Genomic DNA, 21,820 nt, shown 5'->3' with positions numbered 1-21,820 from the left:
CGTGACTCTATGTGACTGTGGGAATGCTCTAAGACAGTGTAAACAGTTATATGTAAACAATGATCAGCTCATTTTTTTCCCAGACATACTACTGAAGGTCTGAATAATTGTGAGACTTGGATAAATCTTCTGAGCCCAAAAACTGGCTCAGCAGTGCAATGTATTACTTTAATATCTGCAGATTGCCTCTGTTCCTCTGCCACAGTAATATTACAATGCAGAATACTTGCAATGTTTCTTCTCAAAAGCCATTACCAGAAATTACATTTTTTCCTTGCTTATTTCACCCAGTCTTTAGCTTTTGTCACACATGAGCAGCATATGAAGATATAGCACGCCATATAAATACCAGATTTTTTCCTTCCTTTTTTCTTTCTTTTTTTTTGCCTTTTGAGCCTTTAATGTGTTTTTCAGCTGCTCATACTTTAAAATGTGGGTCTGTTAACCCTTCATATCAGCATCAAAAAACAATGAATATGTGAGTGAGTGATAGCAGGTCCCTATTCTCTTTACATTTGAGTCACACATCAGATCACAACATGAGAAACAACTGATAGATATGATATAACTGTATATATGATATGATCATTTTTAACAGGCTTTGAAAGAATGTCAGAAAGATAAAAGAATTAAAGCTTGGGTGTTGGTTGGTAGAGGTGGGCGGGCCAGGAAACAACTTTTAAATGTAGGCCTTGCGAATGTGCAGAATGTTAAGGACCGTGCTGCTCGTCTTGTTAAAACAAGTCACGCCAAACCATCTGCGGTCTCTTCAGCAAAATCAATCCTACAATGCAGTCACAGCCCACGTTGGAACAGACTTTATTTAGCAGATACTGGGGATGCAACATACAGTAGCAGCGATACAGAAGAGTCAGTGGCGTTTAGGCTTTATAGGCTGGAGGAGGGGGTCAGGTCATCCTCACCACTCACATGGTCAGCTCCTGTATGGAGGAGGGGGAGAGGATGGAAGAGACAGAAAGAGATTCAAGTAAGAAAGGTACAGTCGGTAAAAATGAAACGGTGAAGGACGTAGCTGAAAATACAATGTAATAAATGAAATGAAAACACAAATATACCAGCTGATTTTGCTTCATAAAACAAGAAAATGAAACACTGGCGTCCCTACTATTGAATAGAGGACATAAGACAGGTGTCACACATGCTCTGTTCTTACTTATGCAACTTCTGCTGATGAGCTCAAACAGTTATATCAGTGTGTGTTGTTGCTGCCACCTAGTGGGCATCAAGCTGCATTGATGACCTACAGAACTGTAGAGGTTGCTCAGTTACTGGGGAGAAATACTTGTCATTTGTCCTCTGCTCTTTCTCCTTTACTCCACCCTCCCCTCCACACACTCCAGCGAGCAGCACTGGCGATGACTCATTATTTTGTTCACCATCTGCCCTCCCTTCACCCTCCCGCTCCTCCTCTCTCGGTCCCCCACTTCCTCCTCACCATGATAGCATTCACAATGTCATTCTTGTTGTGTTTCAGTGCACGGACAGCCTTGGCTCGTGACACGTTGGCCTGAGCCATCACCAGCTCAATGTCCCTCTGCTCAAGACCTCCCTCATCCACCTGATGTATAGAAAGCAAGAATAAGACATATGAAGTTAACAACAGCATAAAAGATTTTACAGGGCAACACGGCATACTGTAGTGACAGTAAGTACCTCTTCTTCCTCCTCCTCGCTCTCCTCCTTGATGGTGAGGCTGGGTGGAACAGGTGGGGCCAAGGGAGAAGAGGTCACAGGCACCTTGAATTTCTCTGCAGCTGCTTTGTGAGCCTGCTGAGACAGGTCCTCAATCTGAGAGAAGAGGAGAGACTGAGATGCAATACGCGCAGTGGAGCTTAAGAAAGAAAGAAAGAAAGTTACCTTTGCCTCTCCAAACACAATGTAAATGTCGGACGCGGGGCTTTTGAACACATCTGGTCTGCTGATGACAAACAAGATACTCTTGGACTTCCTAATGGTGATCCTGGTCACGCCATGGACCGGCTTCAGGCCCAGTTTAGACATGGCCTACATACATACATATAGCAGCAGAGAGAGTGAGAAAGGAAAAGACAAATTTGCACAAATGAAACATTTTCCTCAGAATAATTGCATTCATAATCAGTTTTGAAATCATCTGTACCACTTGATTCATTTATTTTTATAAAGCCTGTAGTCTGACCTTGCGGGCCTTCTTCTCACTGCGGCTCTGTTTTGGTCTGTTTAGCCCCTCATCTGCAGAGGAGATAGACTGAAAAAAATATCAGTTACTTTACTGAGACAATCTATGACTTATATATGCTGATATCACCAAAAGTGACTCATCTTATACCCGGTTAGGTTTTCACAGCTATTTTGTTGTTGCCAGGCAGCTTGTTTTCTCTTGCGCCCACAGGAAGCAATGCATTTTATGTTTATAGCAACAGCAGTGGCAGCAGCTTGTTTGAATTAAATATAATTTATGATGACGTTAACCACTATGGCTAAATAAAGAAAAGACCAACAGACTTAATCGACTGAAAATATAAAGCAGGTAGGGAAATGGTTTATCTTCGGGGAGCGCAACAGCAAAAAGAAGCTTATATACCATGAAAAGCTTTCCTCTGGCATGCCACACAGGTGATAAAAATGATATTGGTAACTCAGTACAAGAGAACTTGCTTTCCAATAAACAGACTCACCTGGGGCTCTGATGGTCTCAAGGGTTCTGACTCCTCCAGCTCAGGCACTGACCCCTCACTCTCAGATTCATTACAGGAAGCCAATATGGAACCTACACAAGGCAGCACATATTACACACATATTCAAGTACATGTAAGTGAAGTGGATCATATCCCTACTGCCATAGAAACGAATCACTATAGCAGAAATAATGAGGACATTAATGACTACATCTCATTAATGCTATGCTGATGAATAGTGTTCATTAAATCAACCCATCTCATCAATGTCAGGAATTTAATTAGACCATGAAAAATTAATTTAATTCTATTTCCATCATATGTGATTTTTACATTATATGCTCATGCACAATTGGCAACAATGGGACACTCTTCATCCATAATTCAAACAGTGAAGTGTATAATGAAGGGAATTTACATCTCTTTTCATCTGTCATTATAGTGCAGCCACTTTAAGATATTCTGTCCTATATCATCAATCTATATTCAAACATATGTAAATGTGACACACACAAACAGTCACTGTGCAACTACTGCAGAAACAGAAAGTGAGGGAAAGAGTCAGAGGGAGAGAAGGGTGGAGTGCATAACACAGAGTGAAAGAAATTTAGGGGATTCCTAATGCTGGTGGCTACATCCCGTAGGAGGTCAGAAACAACTCACAATTGTTCTTGAAGGATAGGTCGATCTCTTCAGAAATCTTGTGGCTGTGGTTGATTGGACAGCCAGACTGTCTGTCGCTTATCTGATGGGCAGAGAAAGGCTGCATTTCCCGCTGACTGGATGGACCAGACTCTTTGTGCGTGGATCCGTTTCTGTTTCTTGCAACGCCTCTGGGCTGGGATCTGTGACCACGTCGAGGCTGTCCTCCATCATCCTCGCTGTCTGTCTCGTCCTCAGCCAAAATGGGGCCTTTCAGAGCACACATTAATTGAGCATATTTGTATTAGGGAGCACACATTTGATTTTGTTTTAATAACATTTCTGCATCTTTTTTAACGCTTCAACTCAACAGACTGGGGAAATTTAGTGGCAATTTTTCTTTTTGAAAGCAATCCCAACTTGCAAAGTACCCTTTCACTGTTGCCAGAACTGATTGGGACAAAAAGCTCAGCCTGTATTACACTGTGAAAGCAATCTAACAAGCCATCATGTCTATACTCACCTCTGCACCTGTCTTGTGTGCTCCATGCACGACCTTGCTTGACTTGTTTGTGAGGCTGGATGTTGAGATTAGGCTGAGACTGTGGATAGGACTGAGACTGGGGGCAAGAAATAGAGTCTGGAACGCATGCTGATTCTAAAGTCCCAGACCCAGGCGAAGATGACTCTTGGGTAGGCTGGGACAGGCTTACTGGCAAGGCAGTGGAGAATGAGGGCAAAGGGACACTTGTGGCAGATGTAGTTGATGTAGGAAGGACAACAGTGACCTCTTGTAGGTTCTTGTTAGGAAGAAATTGGGAATCAGGGGCGTGTTGTGTTGTGGGGGAAGGAGAGCAAAGTGTAGTGGTGATGTGGCACATAGACAGTGAGGACTGTTGCTTGGCTGTGAGGACAGGTTGTGATTCCTGGACAGGTGTGGGAAGATCATCCTCTCGCTCTGTTGAGGCAGGTAGAGGGGGGGAGGAGGAAACAGGAGATGGTGAGGAAGAAAGTGGAGTCAAGGAGTATGGTATGGTATCCTGTGTAGGACAATGGCCAGGATCTATATTGTTGTCATTAATGTCCACTGTGATTCCTCTCTGACTATCAGATGGTCTGTTATCAAGCACTTCCTGTTTCTGATGTAATTCTTGGTTCATTGCAATCACAACATTGAGGTTGTCTGCAGTATGTGTGGTAGAACTGCAGTGTTCATGGCAAGGACTTTTGACATCGGGACTGGGACTGGTATCCTCTTGTATCTGTGAAACCGACTCAGTTTGGTCTGTCCTAGATGTACTCTGTTGACAGTCTGACGGAGAAGCTCTCTTGTTTGCCTTTTCGCCTGTCTTAGTTTTAGAACTGTCTGCAGTCCCCTTTGCCCGTCCATCTTCTGCAGCATTTAATGGAACAGGAGGTTTCTTTGGATCATCAGCAGATTCAGGGCTGGAGTCAGCATGACTGCCTGTCTGGGATGCCCTGTGTTTGTTCTGCTTCCCTCTCTTCCCTTTCTTAGCAGCAACTGGTTTATCTGTGCAAACTTCCCTATTAGGGATGTGACACACAAAGTGCTCTGGGCCATTCTGTGCAGGAGAGGCTTTTCTTTCCTTTTTGTTCTTATCTACCTCGTCACCGCTCACTTTTGCTTTCTCTTCTGCTTTTTCTTCTTCATCTTCTTCCCCTGAGTTACAAAGCTGTCCTCTAAAGGCATCTTTAGTCTTTGGTTCATCAACAAGTCTGTCTGTTACAGGACTGACAGCATATTTTCTTTGGCCTTTGGCCTCCACAATCTTTGGTTCTGACTGAGAACCAGTATTTTCCATCTTGTCTTGACAAGCTCTACTTGGTCTGGATTCATTAGATTTACATTTAGGAGTAAAGGAACCAAAGGATCCATGTAGCAAAGAAAATGCTGTATTACTCCCTGTGGTGATTATCTGACCCTCTGTACTATTATGAGATCTTGATCTTGTGTTATCTGGTGAACTGTGCTGGTTTGTTACAGCTTGTTCCACATGAGTTTCAGCTAATGGCACTGAGATAGTGCAGATACCTTCTTTCGAGGATGGTGTCTGTGTTGTATCTGATGTCTTGTTTATGGAGCGGTCTGATGGTTCTCTGTCTTCATTGTGTATTGTGTCAGACACCTGAGGTGACATCTCCTCAAGTGGAATATTGGACACAGACTCTCCAACACTGATACTCACACTCTGGGGTCTCACTTCCTCTGATAGAGCATTCAAACTTCCACACATGGCTACTTCCAAGGAGTCAAAGGCAGAGTCATTGTTATTGTTAGAATTCCTCCAAGTGTCTTGTATTTGTGTGTCTGCGTTATCTCCATCATTGTCTGGATTAAGATTACTGACATCATCCTCTGGGAATCTGGAGCTTCCATCCTCTCCTCCGCCTGCTTCTGAGATCTCCTCAATGGACTTCCAGTGGCCCAAGTTGGACTCAGAAGCTCCCTCTACTACCACCAGTTCTTCATCTGCCATCTGGTCCCTCTTTCCACACACACTGTTGTTATCTTCCTCATCCAGAACAGAACCCAGAACATTGTCATAATTTGTGCATACTTCACTGCTCATGTTGGGAACCATGGTCGTCTGTTTGCTTTGGCCCTCCACGTCACACATGAGCAGACTCTCTGCCTCTAACTCATACTTTTTGCCCAGAGACAGGGAGAGAGACTCTCCTGCTCCCCAGACACCAAACTCAGCCCCTGATCCTAATCCTAGATGGATCCCCAGCCCCATCCTGTCATCACACCATGCCCCGGCTCTAGGGCCAGTGTCCCTGCTTGTGTCTGTTTCTGAGTTCTCCCTTTTGGGTGAGATGGCGAGGGGGGAGTGTGGGGATCCAACAGCTCCCAGCACCCCCTCATCAGTACTCAGGGTGTTTTCCCTCAGGTTCTCCTGGGCAGAGTCACCAGGGCAGTGGTCAGGGGTAAGAGCTAGATTGTCAGCAAGTTCTGAGATGATCTCTGGAGAGGCAGAAACAGGGATATTACTGGGGTTGGGACTAGGGTCTTTAGGGCAGGACAGGAAAAGAACACCTTTATTCAAGTCATTTGTGGCAGTGGCCATATTTAGAGAGGGACCAGAATCAGTGCTTCTACATTCCACACTCATAGGCTCAACTGAGGCATTCCCATTTTTCTGGTCAAGCTCACTCTCAGACTCCTCGTGAATACTGGTTCTGCACATGGCCTCTGCCCCTCCAGGCACATCAGATTTATTGGAGAATGACTTTGATAATAAAAGTCTACTTGCTCCGATAGTCCTGTGCGTTTCTGGATGATAATGACGAGGCTTGATGAGCAATTTGAAAGAGTCTCTTTCTGGTTCTTCAGGGGGTTCCTCACCTGAATAATCATTGCTCTGTTTCAAATCCATATCTGTCATCTGGGGATTTTCGTCACCCAATTCTTCCAGAAGAACTGTACTCTTAAGGTCAGTTGTCTCCTGCGTGGAAGCAGCGGCAGGGTCAGGTGGAGCATGAATGACAACTGGAGTAGTCGAAGGGTTAAAACAAGGGCTGTCTTTAGGTTGATCCAGGGGATTGGAAGAACCAGAGACATCCATCATCTCACTCTCACTCCCACTCTCATCCAGGTTGCTGGAGGATTCTGGTTGACAAGAAAGTGCTTCTGAACAACAGGACATTTTCTGGAGATCCACTGGTTTGTCTGTGCTCACGTGCGTGTACAAAGGTTTTGTCTGACCTATTTCACTGGGAGATTCAGGATCTAGCTGTGGTTCATGGGGTTTAGGTTCTTCCACATGTTTGGGTTCTAAATTGTCACCTTTGGGGTGGACAGCAATGGCTTCAGAAAGACAGGTGGTTTTGAGGGGATCGACTAGTTTGTTTGTGCTCAGTTGTGTGTGTGAAGGTCCAGTTTGATCTATTCCAATGGTGGACCCCTGTTCAGGTTCTGGTTGAATTTCAGGTGAATCAAGTGCTGTTGTAGGTTCTAGTGATTGTGCATGCCTCTCAGTACTGTATAGAGATTCATCTTCCTCCCCATTATATGAGGCAGAATCTAACGAGTCATCTGTATCATCTTGGAAACAGAAAGATTCGTCCAACCCTTCATTGATAGATGTCTCTGAAAGTGAATGAAGGAAGGATGCTGAGCTGTCCTCGTCTGTAGGATCCTCCACTGCTTTGCTATCACAGTCCTCCTCATCCTCTTCCTGCTCTTCTTCTTCCTCCCCTTCCTCCTCTTCTACCACTTTCACCTCCACCTTAGCTTCCTTACCTGTTTCATCATGGTCATCATTGTCATCATCTTCATTATTTTCATCATCGTCATCGCCGTCAGCAGCACCATTAGTGTTGCCATCACCATCATCATCATAATCATAGTCATCATCATCATCTTCATCATCGTCATCTTCAACATCAGCCTCCTCCTCTCCTGCTGCATATGCATTAACATCCTTTCCTTCATTTACGTCATTAACTTCTCCTATTTCGTTCTCTTCCTCTGTGGGAAAAAGGGTGATTTCCATTGAATCAGCCTTAAAGATAAGGCTGGTGTGGAGGGGAAAGGAGATGAGAGAGGCAGGGATCATCCTTTCCTCCTCTGGTACATCATCAGCACAGGCTGCCTGGGAAAGCATGAAAGGGCCAAGCCTACCAAAGGCTCCAGGACAGAAGGCATCCAGGGGGATGACAGGTGAGTCAGGACTAAGACTTGATGAGGCCATGGTCATGTTCTCTGTATCAGGAGTCAAGACAGTTGAGGGTAGTTCTGAATGGTCATCCATCTGTCCATAATGTTCTTGTGATATGCATGCCTCCAGTTGCAGTTTCAGGCCTGTCTGCATGGGTCTAGGGTACTCTGTTCTCCCTACACCAGCCTCTTCCAGTGGGCAAAGTGAGCTTTCAGACTCTCCCCCATCCTCCTGGGAGTCACTGCTACGACTGCTACTGCTCCTTAGAGGGGACGTGTTCTCAGTCACCCAGCAAGGACGACAACTTTCTCTGGAAATCTTGATCTCTTCCCCTTTTACAGCCTCATCCTCCTCAAGGATCACTGTCCCTGTTATACCTATTTGTGAAGTCATGACAAAATCCTCAGGACGGTACAGGCAGAAATCCCCTGACCTTTCCTCCTCCCTTTCTGGGCCTGCACGTCCCTTTTCCTCCCCAACTTCATCTCCAATCTCTGATAAAGAACCTACAAAACAAGCAGGGGCCTCCTGTGCTTCTTCTGTAAGGAGCAAGTTGGGAGAAGTGGAGGGTGAAGTGGAAGATGTGTAAGAGGAGGTCCAGCTGCCTCCCTCCGCTGTGATATAAGAGCCAGAGGGAGAGGTGAGAGGGGAACAGAGGTCCTCGCTATCTGAAGGAGAGCCAGGGGAGAGTGGGCAGGCTGGAGAGCCAGGATATGAATGATGTTTGAGGTGCGAAGAGCAGGAAGCCATCTTGATTGGAGTGGAAGGGGCAGTATAGTAAAGGTCAGGGTCAAGAGATGAGGGCACACCCACTCGTAGTGGGTCAACAGCATAGGCAGGCTCAGTGAAGGACAAAGCAACTGGACAGGCCAGCTCAGAAAAAGAGAGGGAAGGCACTTCATCTTGAGAAAGGGTTTCAACATCTTCCTGGTTGTCTATTAAATTGTCTTCTGTTGCGTTTGGCTCTGGGGAGCAAGAGGAAGGGCATAGTGGGTTTTGAAAAGGGGATGGGAGCGTGGTTGGGGGCTGCACAGGGTCTTTTTGCAGATCCTGTTGTTTTGGAGGGCTTTTGTCTTGGCTCTCCTCTCTGTTGGTTTCCAGTCGGGTCTCTTTTGCTTGTGACTGAGGCTCTGAAAAGCTTGGAACAGCTGGCAAAGGGATAGCCTGACCACTTGGTTCAACCAGGGGTTTCCCTGTCTGGATCTCTGTGGTTTTGAGCAATGTCTCCTGACCCATCACCACCCTTGTGTCAATAGTCTGTGGCTCTTGATAGTCACTCTCCACCTCAGAACCAGTCAGGACCTGGGAAAAACACATTACACATACATGTTAAAGTTAATATGAGTATACTAGTAAAGTGCAAATGCTGTAAAATTTCAAACATGCTCACCAGCACATAACACGCACCTTGATTCTCTCCATCTTGACAGGGACATGGCGGCCACATGGTCCATGACCACCTAACTTTCCAGACAATCTGGGTGTGTTGTTGCGATGGTCAGAGCCTTCAGGTTGAGGTCTTGGAGTACCAGAGGAGCTGGGTGTTGCATGAAATATGCGTGGTCCGAATGGAGAGGTGCATGCTGGGAGTAGCTTCTGAGGAGTACTTGGAGAAGGGCTAGAACCACTGTCACTAGGGGAGGAGCCACTGTCACTAGGTGAGGAGTCAGTAGACGGGTGTCTGGTCATGTCTGAAAAACAGAAAAAGTAATATAAAACAGCAATTGAAATAAGGGGAAGGAGCAAAACTTGATGTTTTGGCAGATTTATTGTAAATTTTAACTGCAGTGAGAAATTAAAGAAGAAATAAGTTTAATTGAGCAGGCTGAATTATCTCAGTACCACGACACTAGACGTGATGTGGAAAGCTATGCCTCCTTTAGTGTACAATAATGGACTTCTCATCTTTTCAGTTGAACTTTGCTTTTCTCCTCCCACACACTAACTCAGCGAGAGCTACAAAAAATATCACCCAAATTCCATCTGGCACATTAAATATCGCTCATCTGTGCATGTTACTCTGTCACTGCAAATGGTTTTATAGAGCAAAGCAATCACCAAGACTGAAAACAGGGCATTTTGGAAAGGAGTTTTTTTGGAAAAGTATTTGAAACTGAATAATCCTGCCTGGAGCAGAGGTGAAAACCAGTGCTACTCTACCTACACTAAAGCATCTCACTTTACCTCTCTAAGTTTGTCTCTTGTCTCTCTTTCTCCTTCTGTATCAACATGCACAGTTGCACAGTTAGCCAGAGGCAAAACAAACTGTTATTGAATTATGGTTTTCTCTGTCATCTTGTCCTTCTAGACCATGCTATCATCTTCGTAACTGTCATCCAGAACGGGCAAATCGCTGAGATGAAATGACAGGATGAATGAAGGAAATGGGGTCAGTGGTGAGTAGAGAGTGTCTTGTGTATGAGCAAGACAGGGAAAGCAAATGGAGGGATATGTTGGAATAAAAACTAAAAATTCTTCATTTGTTTCAGTTCCACTGCTTATCTTAAATGGTTTTCTTATTTCGGATTGATTACTGATACAGTACGAAACCATACATCCACTGAAACATCCCTGAAGGATGTGATGTAAGCCTCGTTCTCTGCATAGAAAAGGAACAGAACCTTCATTTGCTCTCTTAACTGGGCTATTGCCACGTTGACCTCAATCCACATGCTGATTGGCCATTATAGCACACAAGGGGCTCAGATCGGTGCCAGCCACAAACAAACACACCCTCAGACATGCGCACATACTCTTGCTCTGTGAGAAACCCATCTATCACTTACTAATTCAATCTCTGTTCTGCTTCCCCTCCTTTGTCTCACTCCGTCAGAATCTTTCCCCAAAACCTTTTATTTATAAATAGCTGCCTCTCCTTGCTTCACTTCTACTTGTGACTCTCTCGCCTCTGTGTTTTTGCTTTTTGCCCAGTTAGTATATCTCCTTTGCCTCTCCTCCCTTGCTGCTCTCCTGCCCTGCCCATGGTGGTGGCGGATGCAATCATCAGCACTTAGCAGCCCTGCGTGATCACTGCCCCAATAATAAACGCTAGGTATGTTTGTGTGTGTGCTGAGTCATGCGCCATAGACTAAAACCTGCCACTAATCAGAGAAATGCACGCTTAAGCATGCACGAAAGCCAACCCGACTCTACACTTGCTGTCTAATATGATTAATAGCTATAGAATATGTGATTGTCTCCTCCTGCATGGCCTGATAAAAAGGCACCTAGCTTCAGTGATACAAATGCACAGGCAAGCATAAATCCAATAATTAAGCGAAATCTGGCTCATAGAAAATCAAGCAAAACAACAACTACACTGAACACACTCAGATATACTGTATCACCCTCCCTTACACGCAAGGCTTGGAATCACATGTAAGAGCTGCATGCTGTTGGATCTACTGTTTTGCTAGGCTGCTAAATAAACCAGCGACATGTCTGCTGGTGTACAACTGTCTCTGTCTCTTTGCTGCAGATTCTGTGGATGTCTGCCTCTCTTCCCCTCCCTGGCCCAGCCCAGGAGCGTCCTCTGTGGGAACACAGTGAAATCGAGCCACCTGGCTTACCGTGCGAAGAACAGGCCGCAGCGAGCTGAGCAGACTGGAGCTGCGTCACAGAGGCTGCAGTGCTGGCCTGTCAGCCCCAAGGGGAGCCTCTATTTCAGCTGTAGCTCACACTGAGCCGCAAAGAAGAGGCACCCCAATAGTCTCATAAGCTTCTTTGTCTTTCTCCATCTGCTCCTCCTCTTCATTCGTAATCGAGCCTCTTACCTCTCCTTTTTCACCATTATATGCCAAAACACAAGTTTAACCAGAGCATCCGACAATCCCCTCTCCTCCCTCCTCTGTCAAGATTCAGGCCAAGATGGCTTAAAATAATTTCAAGTCTATAAGAACATATCAGGGCAATGATGAAATTAGAGTAGGAAAATTTCCAAAATAGCAACTCACTGTAAATTACTTCCTGTAGAGAGGGGGCAGGGAGCTTTCTTGATAGCTATTCAGGTTATCCATCATAACTGTTTACAGTGTTATACACTGTAAGCTCCAAGCTATATTGTGTGCAATAAATGTGACCCAGCAGTCACAAGACTTTGTTCCAGTGACGACAGTCTTACACTGACCATTATTGCCTGACTGTAATCAAGGGGACACTAACACAATCTCGATCCTCACAATCTCTCATTTGCACCGACCCAACCCTACCTACTCCTATTTCTCTCTCCCTATTATATCCTTTCATCACTTAATTCATGATTTCACAACTTCAAATACACAGCAGCGACATGAGCAATAACTAGCGAGGTTTTAAAACAGTTGGCAACAACAACAACAGAAGCTCTTGTGCTTGTGTTTGTGTGTTCCTATGTACTGCTACAGAGTGCTGCCATGCTGCTGTGTCATGTTCCTGCTGAGGCTGGGGGAAGGGAGGAGCCACTCTACGCTGCCCTTACAGCTCGCAAAATTGCTGGGGGGATGTGGATGGAGTGGCACCAGGGCTGAAGACGGGGCAGTGGGAGGAGGGAAAGGGGTGAGGAGGCCGGGGTTAGGGAGGGGGGAAGATGGAGCTGGGTTTTGATGAGGACAGATGCTGGGTGCTGGAGGGAGGGCGATTACAGCAAGGTTCTGAAAGTCAGATGCCGAATTTAGACGAGAGATCGTTTGTTAATCGGGATTTAGTGATGTGCATAGAGGTGGGCTGGGAGGTCTGGGGTGGAGGCTTCAGGGAGGCTGCTAGTAGCTGGGAGCTGGAAGGGGGGACAACATGCAGTTTAGTGAGCAGGCTTACATGTAGCTGGATCACAGCTTTCTCAGGCTGCACATGTCAACAGTGAAGAATGACCCAGCTTTAAACTGACTGTTCTGCACTTGCCAGATTCAAGCAGATCATGTTTAGCTAGCAGTCTTTTGCACTTTCACCAACCCGGTGGTCTTTACATGTCTGCCATGCTTTCTATTCAGCTAACTCTCCCCCCTCCTGCCCCAATCTACTGAACTATATCTGCTACCTCTGCACTGTCCTATCATCTCTTCTCAGTTATGTCCTGGTCCCTGTCTTCAGTCGCATCCACCTGCTTCATTATCTCATTCTCCCTTCTTCATCCCCAACCCCAGAGGTCCTACCTGGTCCAGGGAGCCCTGTCTCCTCAGCCCCCTGCTCTGGATGCTTGTCGGTGGGGACAGATCTGTGAGCACTCTCCCCCGGCATGCTTCTCGCTGGCTCTCTTTGGCTCTGACGCAACAATAAACCATACAGCCGGAACAGACAAGGTGAACAGGGAGAGTGGGAGAGTGAGAGGGAGAGAGAAGAAGAAGAAGAAGGGGAGGGGGGACCTGAATGCTCAGCGACCCAGCACTCAGATCTTCCCTGCAGCACGTGTCCGTCTATGTGTGTGTGTGTGTTTGCGTATGAGACAGAATGGGAGAAACAGTGAAAAAAGACAGAGAAAGCGTGAGAGATGGGAGTATATGAAGCTCTGTCTCTCCCTGTGGTGCAGCACAGTGATGCTGCTGTGGTGGGCGTGTGTTTTAGAGCCTCATGATCCAGTTCATCTGAATATGTGTGTGTGTGTGTGTGTGTGTGTCTATGTGTCAGGGTGTGTGTAGAATCTGAGAGGGAGCTGCAGTATTCTCTCTCGATGCCCAATTCTTGTCTCCCTCCCTCATCCTCCCTCCCTTCCTTCCTCCCTGTATCTCTCGCCCCCCTTCTCTCCCCCCTCCCCCTCAGCCAAGCTATGACTGGATCTTGGGAGATGATGTCAGCAGATTTCCACTGGTCTCTCAGTGCTGCCCTCAACCTTGAAGGAAAGGACCAGTACTGCAAAAACAAGAGGATGATGGAGAAATCCAGCAAAGGAGGGGGGATCAGGGAGAACAAAACAATCAGGGAGAAATAGAAACTGAAAACACGGACGATCAGAAAGGCAGAAACAAAACCTAAAAGTGCACCACTGATTACACCATCTGCCTCCTGCTCTGATTGCATCCCCAGGGACTCAACAGGAAGACCCAGAGGGCATCTGCCTCTACCCTCCATCTTAGCCACCTCTCCAACACTCTTTGATTGTTCTCTTCTGTGTTTCTCTGCATCTTTAAAGACAACAAGTGAGGGAAAAATAAACAGAAATAGACAGAGAGGGGGCGGCAGCACCGGGCCAAATGATCAGCAAGGGTAGTTTCCATGGCAACCCAAAACTTCCCATGGTAGAGTGCCAGCTCAGCAGAAGCGAGTGCTGCTTTACTGGATAATGTATAATAGCCTCCATGCAATCTAGGTGACCTTAACAAACTCTCATTATCTTCCCGGTTGTAGGTGTCCTGTGCAAAGCAGCACTTCTCAAGTCAAGGTCAGGTAGCAAGAAGCTTCACAGCTACTGTATTAAGGTAATTTATCACCGTGCAGTGAAGCACTTCCACATCTTTTGTACCTTTGCCTGAATACATTGGCTGCACCTGCTCACTACTAGCCCATCAGACAGGAGACACAGTGACCAAGGAGCTCAATACTGGAAGTGCTAGCTGGGCTTTTTGTCAACAGGCAATCAATCGATCCATTAGTCCCTGTATATCAGGAAGAATGAGGTAGGCACCGTGGCTCTGGATCATGTGATGGTTTGTCAGAGTAACAATCAGTTTGTGTGTGTCATTTCCTGTCAGCTGATTTGTCTCTCTGGCTTTGTTTTATCCTTTCGCCCCCTGTCAGCTGAACTCATTTTCTCTCTTCCATTCCGCCGAGCGTTTTCTTCCCTCTGCTACTCTGCATCGTCTGATGTCAGAGTGCTGCTGCTGCCCATGCTGTTGTGTAAGCAGTTTCAGGTCAGCAGAGTGTTTATCTGAGAACCTCACCCGTCTCGTTGTAATAATGCTGTTGCTCTTAAAAAACATTAACACACAAACATAGATTCTGTATAATAAATGTCAGCAGATTCATTTAAACATAAGAGTATTTGAAGAAGTTAAATATACAAATTTATCCCTCACTCAGACTTGCTATATTTAGTGATTTTAATCCCTTATTTTATATTTTAAACCAAAAATGATGGAACAAATTACTTAAATATCTTGTCAGCCCTGCTCTATGATGTTGTTTGCTAATAATGCCGATGCACTCCACCACACCAGTATGCCAGAGAGGTGTACCATTAGCTGCTAGATGTGAAATGAAACTGTCCGTCACACTCAATCTAACGCAACTGGCCCATGACTGTACGCACCCACACACTGAGGCTGGATCCTAGCAGTCAATCATGAAAGAATTAAAAGACAAAAAAAATCTGACAGTGATACAATTTATTTCATCACAAGATGACACAGAGATAATTAAGTTATTCCATTCTATTCACATACTGATATCAAGCACAATGTCACTCGCAGATGTAGAGACCTGATCATCGATCATATAATTTCTACAGCAGGACTTGCTGTTGTGTTTATTTCTGTCTCTCTCTGGCTCCACAACTCTTGCTCGTCATCACCATGGAAACAGGGAAAGCCCCACGTGTTGCCAAGGGAACCAGAGTAAAAATATGATTTTTTTATTTTATTTTTTTCAGATAAAGTATGAGAGAGCTTTTCTGCAACGCTGCTCTGTTCTGAGTGTGAACGTGGGTGTACATGTGTATTCCCTGTAGTCCCATTTGGATGGGAAAGCTCTGATTTAGCCGAGTCTGCATATTTGCTAAAGACTGACGGCTTCACTTGGCCATGTCCTCGGCCACAGCCTTCCCTATCTTATCCTTCAGGTACGCCAATCTCTGCCTGTCTGTCTTCAGCACCAGCCACTCATAATATGGAACCTGGAAGAGGACAAATAGGACGAGTTTGAAAACATTTCTTTAAAGAGCCAGAGAGTACCATCTCATTACCACTAAATGCTGCAAGAGAACGCAACTGTAAAAACTAATTTTACTGTCATACATTTACACATCAAAAAAAGGACACAATGATGGTTTCAGTCTCATGTAGACAAATCAGTAGCCCTGCAGTTAACACATCCTGCAGCACTGCAAACCTGAGAGGCAACTGATGCTTCTGCTGGCAAAGGACATTGTCCTAGATCAGAGAGAGAGAGAGAGCTTGCATCGGCCTAGATGAGGCAGAGCTGCAGCTGGAGCTCTATTTATACCACACACTGCAGTGGGACCCACCTGACTCTCAGCTCTACCAAAGTGTTAGGTCCATTGTTTGCATAGCCTGTCAGAAACAGCAGCAGCAGTGCTGCACTCTGCCTCTGTTAACTAAAAATATGACTCACTGTCACAGAAAACACAACACACCAGATAATTCCTTTTGCAATTGGCTTTAGTGAGTGTGTAATGAAAAACTGATGTGAAGAACAAAGAGCTCAGTTCACCCTATCTGTAGAGAGAGAGGATATAACTTGATCACTGCCTGCTACAAAGATGGGTTATCATCATCTTCCGCCCCTCCCTACCTCCACTGTGATTAAGCCAGCCAACTGGAGATGCCGCTTCATCATGGCAAACCGTCCCAGAAGGGTTTTATTCTTGGAGCCAAAGTTTGGAAATTCCCAAGCCAAGAAAGCAAGCCTGGCAACAGATGGAGATGAGTGGAACACGGGACAAAATAAGTTTAGACAGGTAGAGCAAAAGAAAACCAGATGCATCATTTAAAGGAAGACAACAAAAAGTTAGTCTTTAACCAATGCAAGGACTCGTGATTCTCCTCGATGACTCACCGCCGTGCCCCTGCAGGTAAAGCCTGGTGTCCTCCTCCACTGGGTAGATGAGGGGCTTTCAGCATTGACATGTCAATTGGTCTGTTGTCACAATCCACTACCAGCTCACCGTCTGGTTAGAGAAAGGCATGTCAGCTGTGAAAAAAAGCTCTCCGACTCAAAAGACACCTTAAAGTTTACACAGAGATGTGGTGAATGTTGCTTTGAGTGGAAAAGTCTTGGAGAAGTTCAGTATGGCATGTATGTGACCTCAAAGTGTATACATGTGCTACTTTAGCACCCTTACCAATAGTCCAGCCATACACGGTGTCAACCCCAGTGCGAAAGGCCTGTGTCCTCCCACCCACCAGACTCTGTAAAGCCTCTCTCAGGCTACTCTGCAGGGGAGTGAGGGGGGCGCTGCTGACCGGGACAGACAGGGCACTCTGGGAGGACGTAGCATCAAAGGAACCCGAATGCTCTAACTGGAGGGTAGCAGCGATGTGGAGGAGCTTCAGCTGATAGTTCTCCACTCGAACTGGACTGCCATCTGTGGACAGGAAAGATAAGAGAAAGACTGAGGGCTGACAACCCACAAGCATCAGAGCTTTTCAAAACCACATCAACAATGTTTTACTAATCAATGTTATGCCTCATATCTGTGAGAGAAAGGGCTTCATGTGCCAGTCTCAGAGGAAATCTTTTGGTGCTGCACTGCCACCTGCTGAGGCCGACTGGTATTCTGGCAGTGAGCTTCCAGCACCCACAGACAACACAGCACAACAGGATGTTAAAAAATAAGTACAGGAGTCTCAACATTTGTGTGGTCCCAAACAAAATACCACACACTCTTTATAACTTCTGATAACAGTGGCTAATTCATTCAAGGTGATTTATTCTGTCACCATGGCCTTGGTGAGAAACTGTCTAATTTAATTCTAATCTGGCCTTTTGTAAAATAAATACATAAATAAATAAAATTTAAATATCTTCATTATTTTGTTATCAAATATCAAATAGAGAAAAGCAAGCAGCAAATCCTTGACTTTGTGAAGCTGGATCGGTAAATACTTGACATTTTAGCTTTCTAAATGACAAAAAATGATGGCAGTCCATTGAATAACTGATTAATTCATTATTTTTTCAGAACTACACGCTACATGCTGTACTGTGCTTGGTGACATATTGCTTAATGTTCAGCTTTACAGTTGATATTGTTGCTGCAGCCTGATTAAGTGTACTGCTGCTGTTTCTGTCCAAGGAAAAGTTAAGAGCAGGCTTTTGAGGGGGGGGGTTCTAACCAGGTGACTTCTAGCCAATTACAGCTGCGTTCAGCTGTGGTGACTGAATTCACTATTTATCAAAAATGGTACAGTCCAGAAGAAGAGTCAATACCCACAGCTATGCATCTTACCTGACTGTTTGGTAACTTTGGTAATGTGACTCTGCTGTGTGAGGGGGACGAGGTAGTGGGGTCTGGCCTGCTGTAGCACACACAGAGACCAAACCACATCTGTGTGCAAGAAGGGGTCCAGGTCTGAGCGAGAGTGCTCCAGCACAGAGTGAACCTTCACACAAAACAGCACACACGGAGAATACGTTTAAGGCAGGAAGTAGAGGCAACCATGCAGATACATGTAACCGCCTTTAATATCTTTAGCACCTTGCTATAGAACTCATCTCCTCTGCTGGGCTGGAAGTCCAGTCTGGCAAAAGTCATGAGCAGATTACAGAGCTGCAGAGTACTGTAGTTCTGACTGTTTGCTATGTAGTGCTGGTGAAAAAAGGCACAAACATGGAGAACACAGTCAGTGAGGACATTCAAATTATTAATTCATATGAGATAAAGGATTAAGCAGGTTAAAATCAGCTGAAATGGAGTTAGTCTTAAGCGTACGACTGACCTCTGCAAAGGCCTCAAAGAGAGGGATGTGGAGCCATTTGAGGAAGCCCAGCGATTTAGCACAGCGGGTGACATCGGCAGAGCTGAGCTCAGGCGTTCTGGGTAACAACTCTGAGGCCATTCGCTGAAACACCTGAGAGTGGTTGAAATTCAACTTCCCTGCAGAAGGGCAAAGACAAACTCATTACTGTTAGCATTGTACAGCATGCTACTGAGCCGGGAGTGTTTTAATCTGTCACATTTACTATATAAAACATTTATTAAGCAAAACAACTAAAAAGACTAAAAATATTACCAATAACAGGTACTTGCATAAAAAGCAGACAAGTTGCACTGACATGAAAGCTTATATTTCATTGGTCCAGACTGAAGCTTTCTCTGAACAAGCTTCCGTTTCCCTGCCTGCTTGGAACTTTATCTGCTGCCTAAATTCAAAAAGCACCATTTTAAGATAATCCTTCGAACATCTACACATCAGGTCAAGACGGCAAGGTGGAGGCAAAAAAAACAAAATGACACATGGGCCCATGAAGACGTGGATGTACACGATGTCATCATCATTGCTGGATAAGCTACAGCCTGCAGTGTTATTATTACCGTATACAAAAGCCATGTCCAGTATCAGTGGAGTGCCGAGTTCTGACGACGGCTTCTGGATAAGGTGGTAGGACAAAGCTCTGAGCAGTGGGACAGATCTGCGGCTCTGAGAGGCCAAAGACATGCACACTTTGCGGATCTCTTCTGCTGTAAAGCTCTCTGCGAGCTCCAAAGCCTGCAATGAAGACAGATGGAAGGACTGCACTATGGTTCGGGAATCATGATGCAGTGTTCACAGGCGCACAATTTTAAACTTCATCTAGCATCATGTTCTTTACTACACGTCTATACAGTGAGGTTGACGCATTAACTCTGTGTTAAATGATGAAGGATGTTTTCAAATCTGATACCTTGTCTTCAAGTCTGTCCATCAAGGCAGGGGACATGGATTGTCCTTTTGATATAAGTGTGCTGACAGTTCTGGTGTCGGAGATTTCAGTCCAGCGCAGTTCCAGCTGTTTTAAGGCAGCAGCCACTATCGCCACATCCTGCTGTCTTTTCCTGCTTCCTCTCCAATCAATCAGCTGTCCCAGCTGCTTGTAGGACAGCCTGCGGACTCGCCACAGGACCTCTGTCTGGATAGACCTGAGTGCTGAGTTGGTGTGGGGCACATCCAAAACCCAGAGAGCTCGCAAGACAAACACTAGAGTGCTGTTCCACACTTTAGACACCTGGAAGAAAAAGAAATACATACACAAAGATGTGTAATTATCTTAAGCACAAGGGCTAGGATGTCAGTCACCTTACATGATGACAATGCCAGGCCATCTCTGTATCTGGCTTCCTTACCTCCTGAGATACAGTGTCCATCATGTGCAGCAGCCTTGAATCATGCATCACTTTGTGCTGTTGTTCCTTAAAGTCGCCCGTTGTCCTTAGCGCCAACTGAGTCCACTTAATCAGGGCATAAGCTGCTTGATTACCATTTCCTCCATGCTTTGCCCAGGCCTGCAGGATGTCCTCTGGCGACGCAGCCTTCTCAACCAAATCTTCCAGCTGGGTTCGTGCAGGAAGGCTCACTTGGATGTCTTCCTTGGCAAGTGTCCTTACCTCACACATTGACCTCTCTGTGGCCCAAGGCCATCCCTGAGCCCTCTGCACCTCTGCAGCCCCAGCCACAGGCGGAGGCAGGCGGGCAGCAGCAGCTGGAGCCTGGGACGAGGCCCTGCAGAGCAGACGGGCATATCTGCCCAAGAGACGGCTGGCCATAGCGTTTGAGAGACAAGACAGTGGCTACACGTAGGAAAGGAGAGCAGAGGTTTCTCACAATTCAGCAGCCGGTGTCACCATCCCACATCCAACCTAAGGGGGCAGAGGAGAATTCAGTACTTAGTGTGGTTAAAGAGAAAGGTGGGCAGCTTATAGAAATATCCCAATACTGAGCTGAAACTTCACTCAACCGGTCAAACAGACAAACAGCAGATCCATTTGCTGCTAGTGAAAGGAACAGAGCTCTTGGGTAGTGTCATGTCACCACTGAGGGAGTGCTTGTGTAACCCATTGCGCAGGTACTTGGGACACTATGACAGTAATGTAACTAGGTTAAGATCGGCTGCATATCTGTTGTCGTAACTTTGACAGAAACGACACCTCTCGTGTTGTAAAAGGTAATGTTAGCGGAACCGGCAGCCAGGGAGTCGCTTTTCTCCCGTCACGTAACGTTAAATCCTGACCTTGTCGCGGAAAGGAAGAGACGCTCTGAAACGCCGCCGATCGGCTGCGTTTCATTCCGTCTCCCATCGCAAATTCAACCTGCAAAGGCTCAACGCAGATAGAGGCCACAGCACCATCAGATATCATTCTGACACACGACTTACCGATTATTAACGATAACTTTGGTGAAAGCCGTTCACATGGAGCCTGTCAGGGAGAGTCGCCGGAATATGACGTCGCGGGACGGTCTCACGTGGCCGGCGGACGCGGCTGTAATTGGCTAGAAATATTCGTCATGTTCCGGAGAATGTGCGCTCCAGCGAAGCAATATCGCTAATAAAATGTGTATATTACGGACCAGTTTATTGTCACAAATGTAAGTGTCGAGGTGAAGGATTGTATTTGTAAAGGTAATGACTACTAAGTCTAGCTGAAAAAGGAATGATTCTTGCTCAGACCAGATAGTTTTGGTTTAAATTGCGCAGATTGCCAAGATTATTTTGTTAGGGGCCTTGGGGCCATTATTTTTTAATATGACTGAACACAATTTTTTCTGAGAATATGCACCATGTTAGTATAGGTAAATCCAAGATAAAAAATACCGAGATATCCTGACGTTTAGTCCCTTTTATAGGTCAAGATCCACATATGGTGTATCTTACATTTCCCATGATGCAGCTCAGCTACAGTATGTCTGTACATGTTCTAATATTTATTATGTGGGCCTCAGAGCATTGGCCATTGGCACTTAAAATTTCATTTCTGTCTTCCTGTGTGCCCATGGTACCCCCATACAATGCACATACTTAGCTTTTATTGTTATTAAACAACCTTTTAAGTTAGCTACAAAGGGCAGGAGTGTGTGTGTTTAGATACTGTAGTGTTTGTATGCTGGTACCTCTAGCCATCCCTCTCTCTTACTCAGTTGTCACCCCATCATCCCCTCTATTGCCTCTTCCTCGCCTGTCCCCCCAGCAATGTGTAAT

At 45.6% G+C, this 21,820-nt stretch overlaps 2 protein-coding genes across 2 annotated transcripts; both read right to left on the bottom strand.

The window, feature by feature from the left end:
• Positions 1-804: 804 nt before the first annotated feature.
• Positions 805-5,110, bottom strand: nacad (NAC alpha domain containing). The gene is made up of 8 exons (XM_041942504.1): positions 3,844-5,110; positions 3,342-3,590; positions 2,679-2,770; positions 2,180-2,248; positions 1,879-2,025; positions 1,675-1,809; positions 1,457-1,579; positions 805-941 (listed from the first exon to the last, which is right to left on the bottom strand). The coding sequence occupies exons 1-8, from the start codon at positions 4,478-4,480 to the stop codon at positions 927-929; spliced, it is 1,467 nt and encodes a 488-aa protein (XP_041798438.1). The 5' UTR covers positions 4,481-5,110; the 3' UTR covers positions 805-926.
• Positions 5,111-15,279: 10,169 nt separating this feature from the next.
• tbrg4 (transforming growth factor beta regulator 4) lies at positions 15,280-21,075 on the bottom strand. Its single transcript, XM_041942880.1, has 11 exons — positions 20,999-21,075; positions 19,971-20,483; positions 19,532-19,852; positions 19,182-19,356; positions 18,586-18,743; positions 18,345-18,455; positions 18,096-18,249; positions 16,989-17,231; positions 16,703-16,814; positions 16,439-16,553; positions 15,280-15,800 (listed from the first exon to the last, which is right to left on the bottom strand). The coding sequence occupies exons 2-11, from the start codon at positions 20,388-20,390 to the stop codon at positions 15,699-15,701; spliced, it is 1,911 nt and encodes a 636-aa protein (XP_041798814.1). The 5' UTR covers positions 20,391-20,483; positions 20,999-21,075; the 3' UTR covers positions 15,280-15,698.
• Positions 21,076-21,820: the final 745 nt, after the last annotated feature.

This window comes from Chelmon rostratus, chromosome 8 (assembly GCF_017976325.1).
Source record: "Chelmon rostratus isolate fCheRos1 chromosome 8, fCheRos1.pri, whole genome shotgun sequence".
NCBI lineage: Eukaryota > Metazoa > Chordata > Actinopteri > Chaetodontiformes > Chaetodontidae > Chelmon > Chelmon rostratus.
Note: the sequence above shows the minus strand (reverse complement) of the source record. Positions and strands in the feature narration are given on the sequence as shown.

Coding starts and splice junctions, on each gene's coding strand:
- nacad (XM_041942504.1), bottom strand. CDS start 4,480: ATGAACCAAGAATTACATCAGAAACAGGAAGTGCTTGATAACAGACCA. Junction 3,591..3,843: donor CACACAAGACAGGTGCAGAG/GTGAGTATAGAC, acceptor GTGCTCTGAAAG/GCCCCATTTTGGCTGAGGAC. Junction 2,249..2,678: donor TGAGACCATCAGAGCCCCAG/GTGAGTCTGTTT, acceptor TATTTTTTTCAG/TCTATCTCCTCTGCAGATGA.
- tbrg4 (XM_041942880.1), bottom strand. CDS start 20,390: ATGGCCAGCCGTCTCTTGGGCAGATATGCCCGTCTGCTCTGCAGGGCC. Junction 17,232..18,095: donor CAAAGTTACCAAACAGTCAG/GTAAGATGCATA, acceptor TCCTGTCCACAG/ATGGCAGTCCAGTTCGAGTG. Junction 15,801..16,438: donor CTGGCTTAATCACAGTGGAG/GTAGGGAGGGGC, acceptor GTCCTCTTCCAG/GTTCCATATTATGAGTGGCT.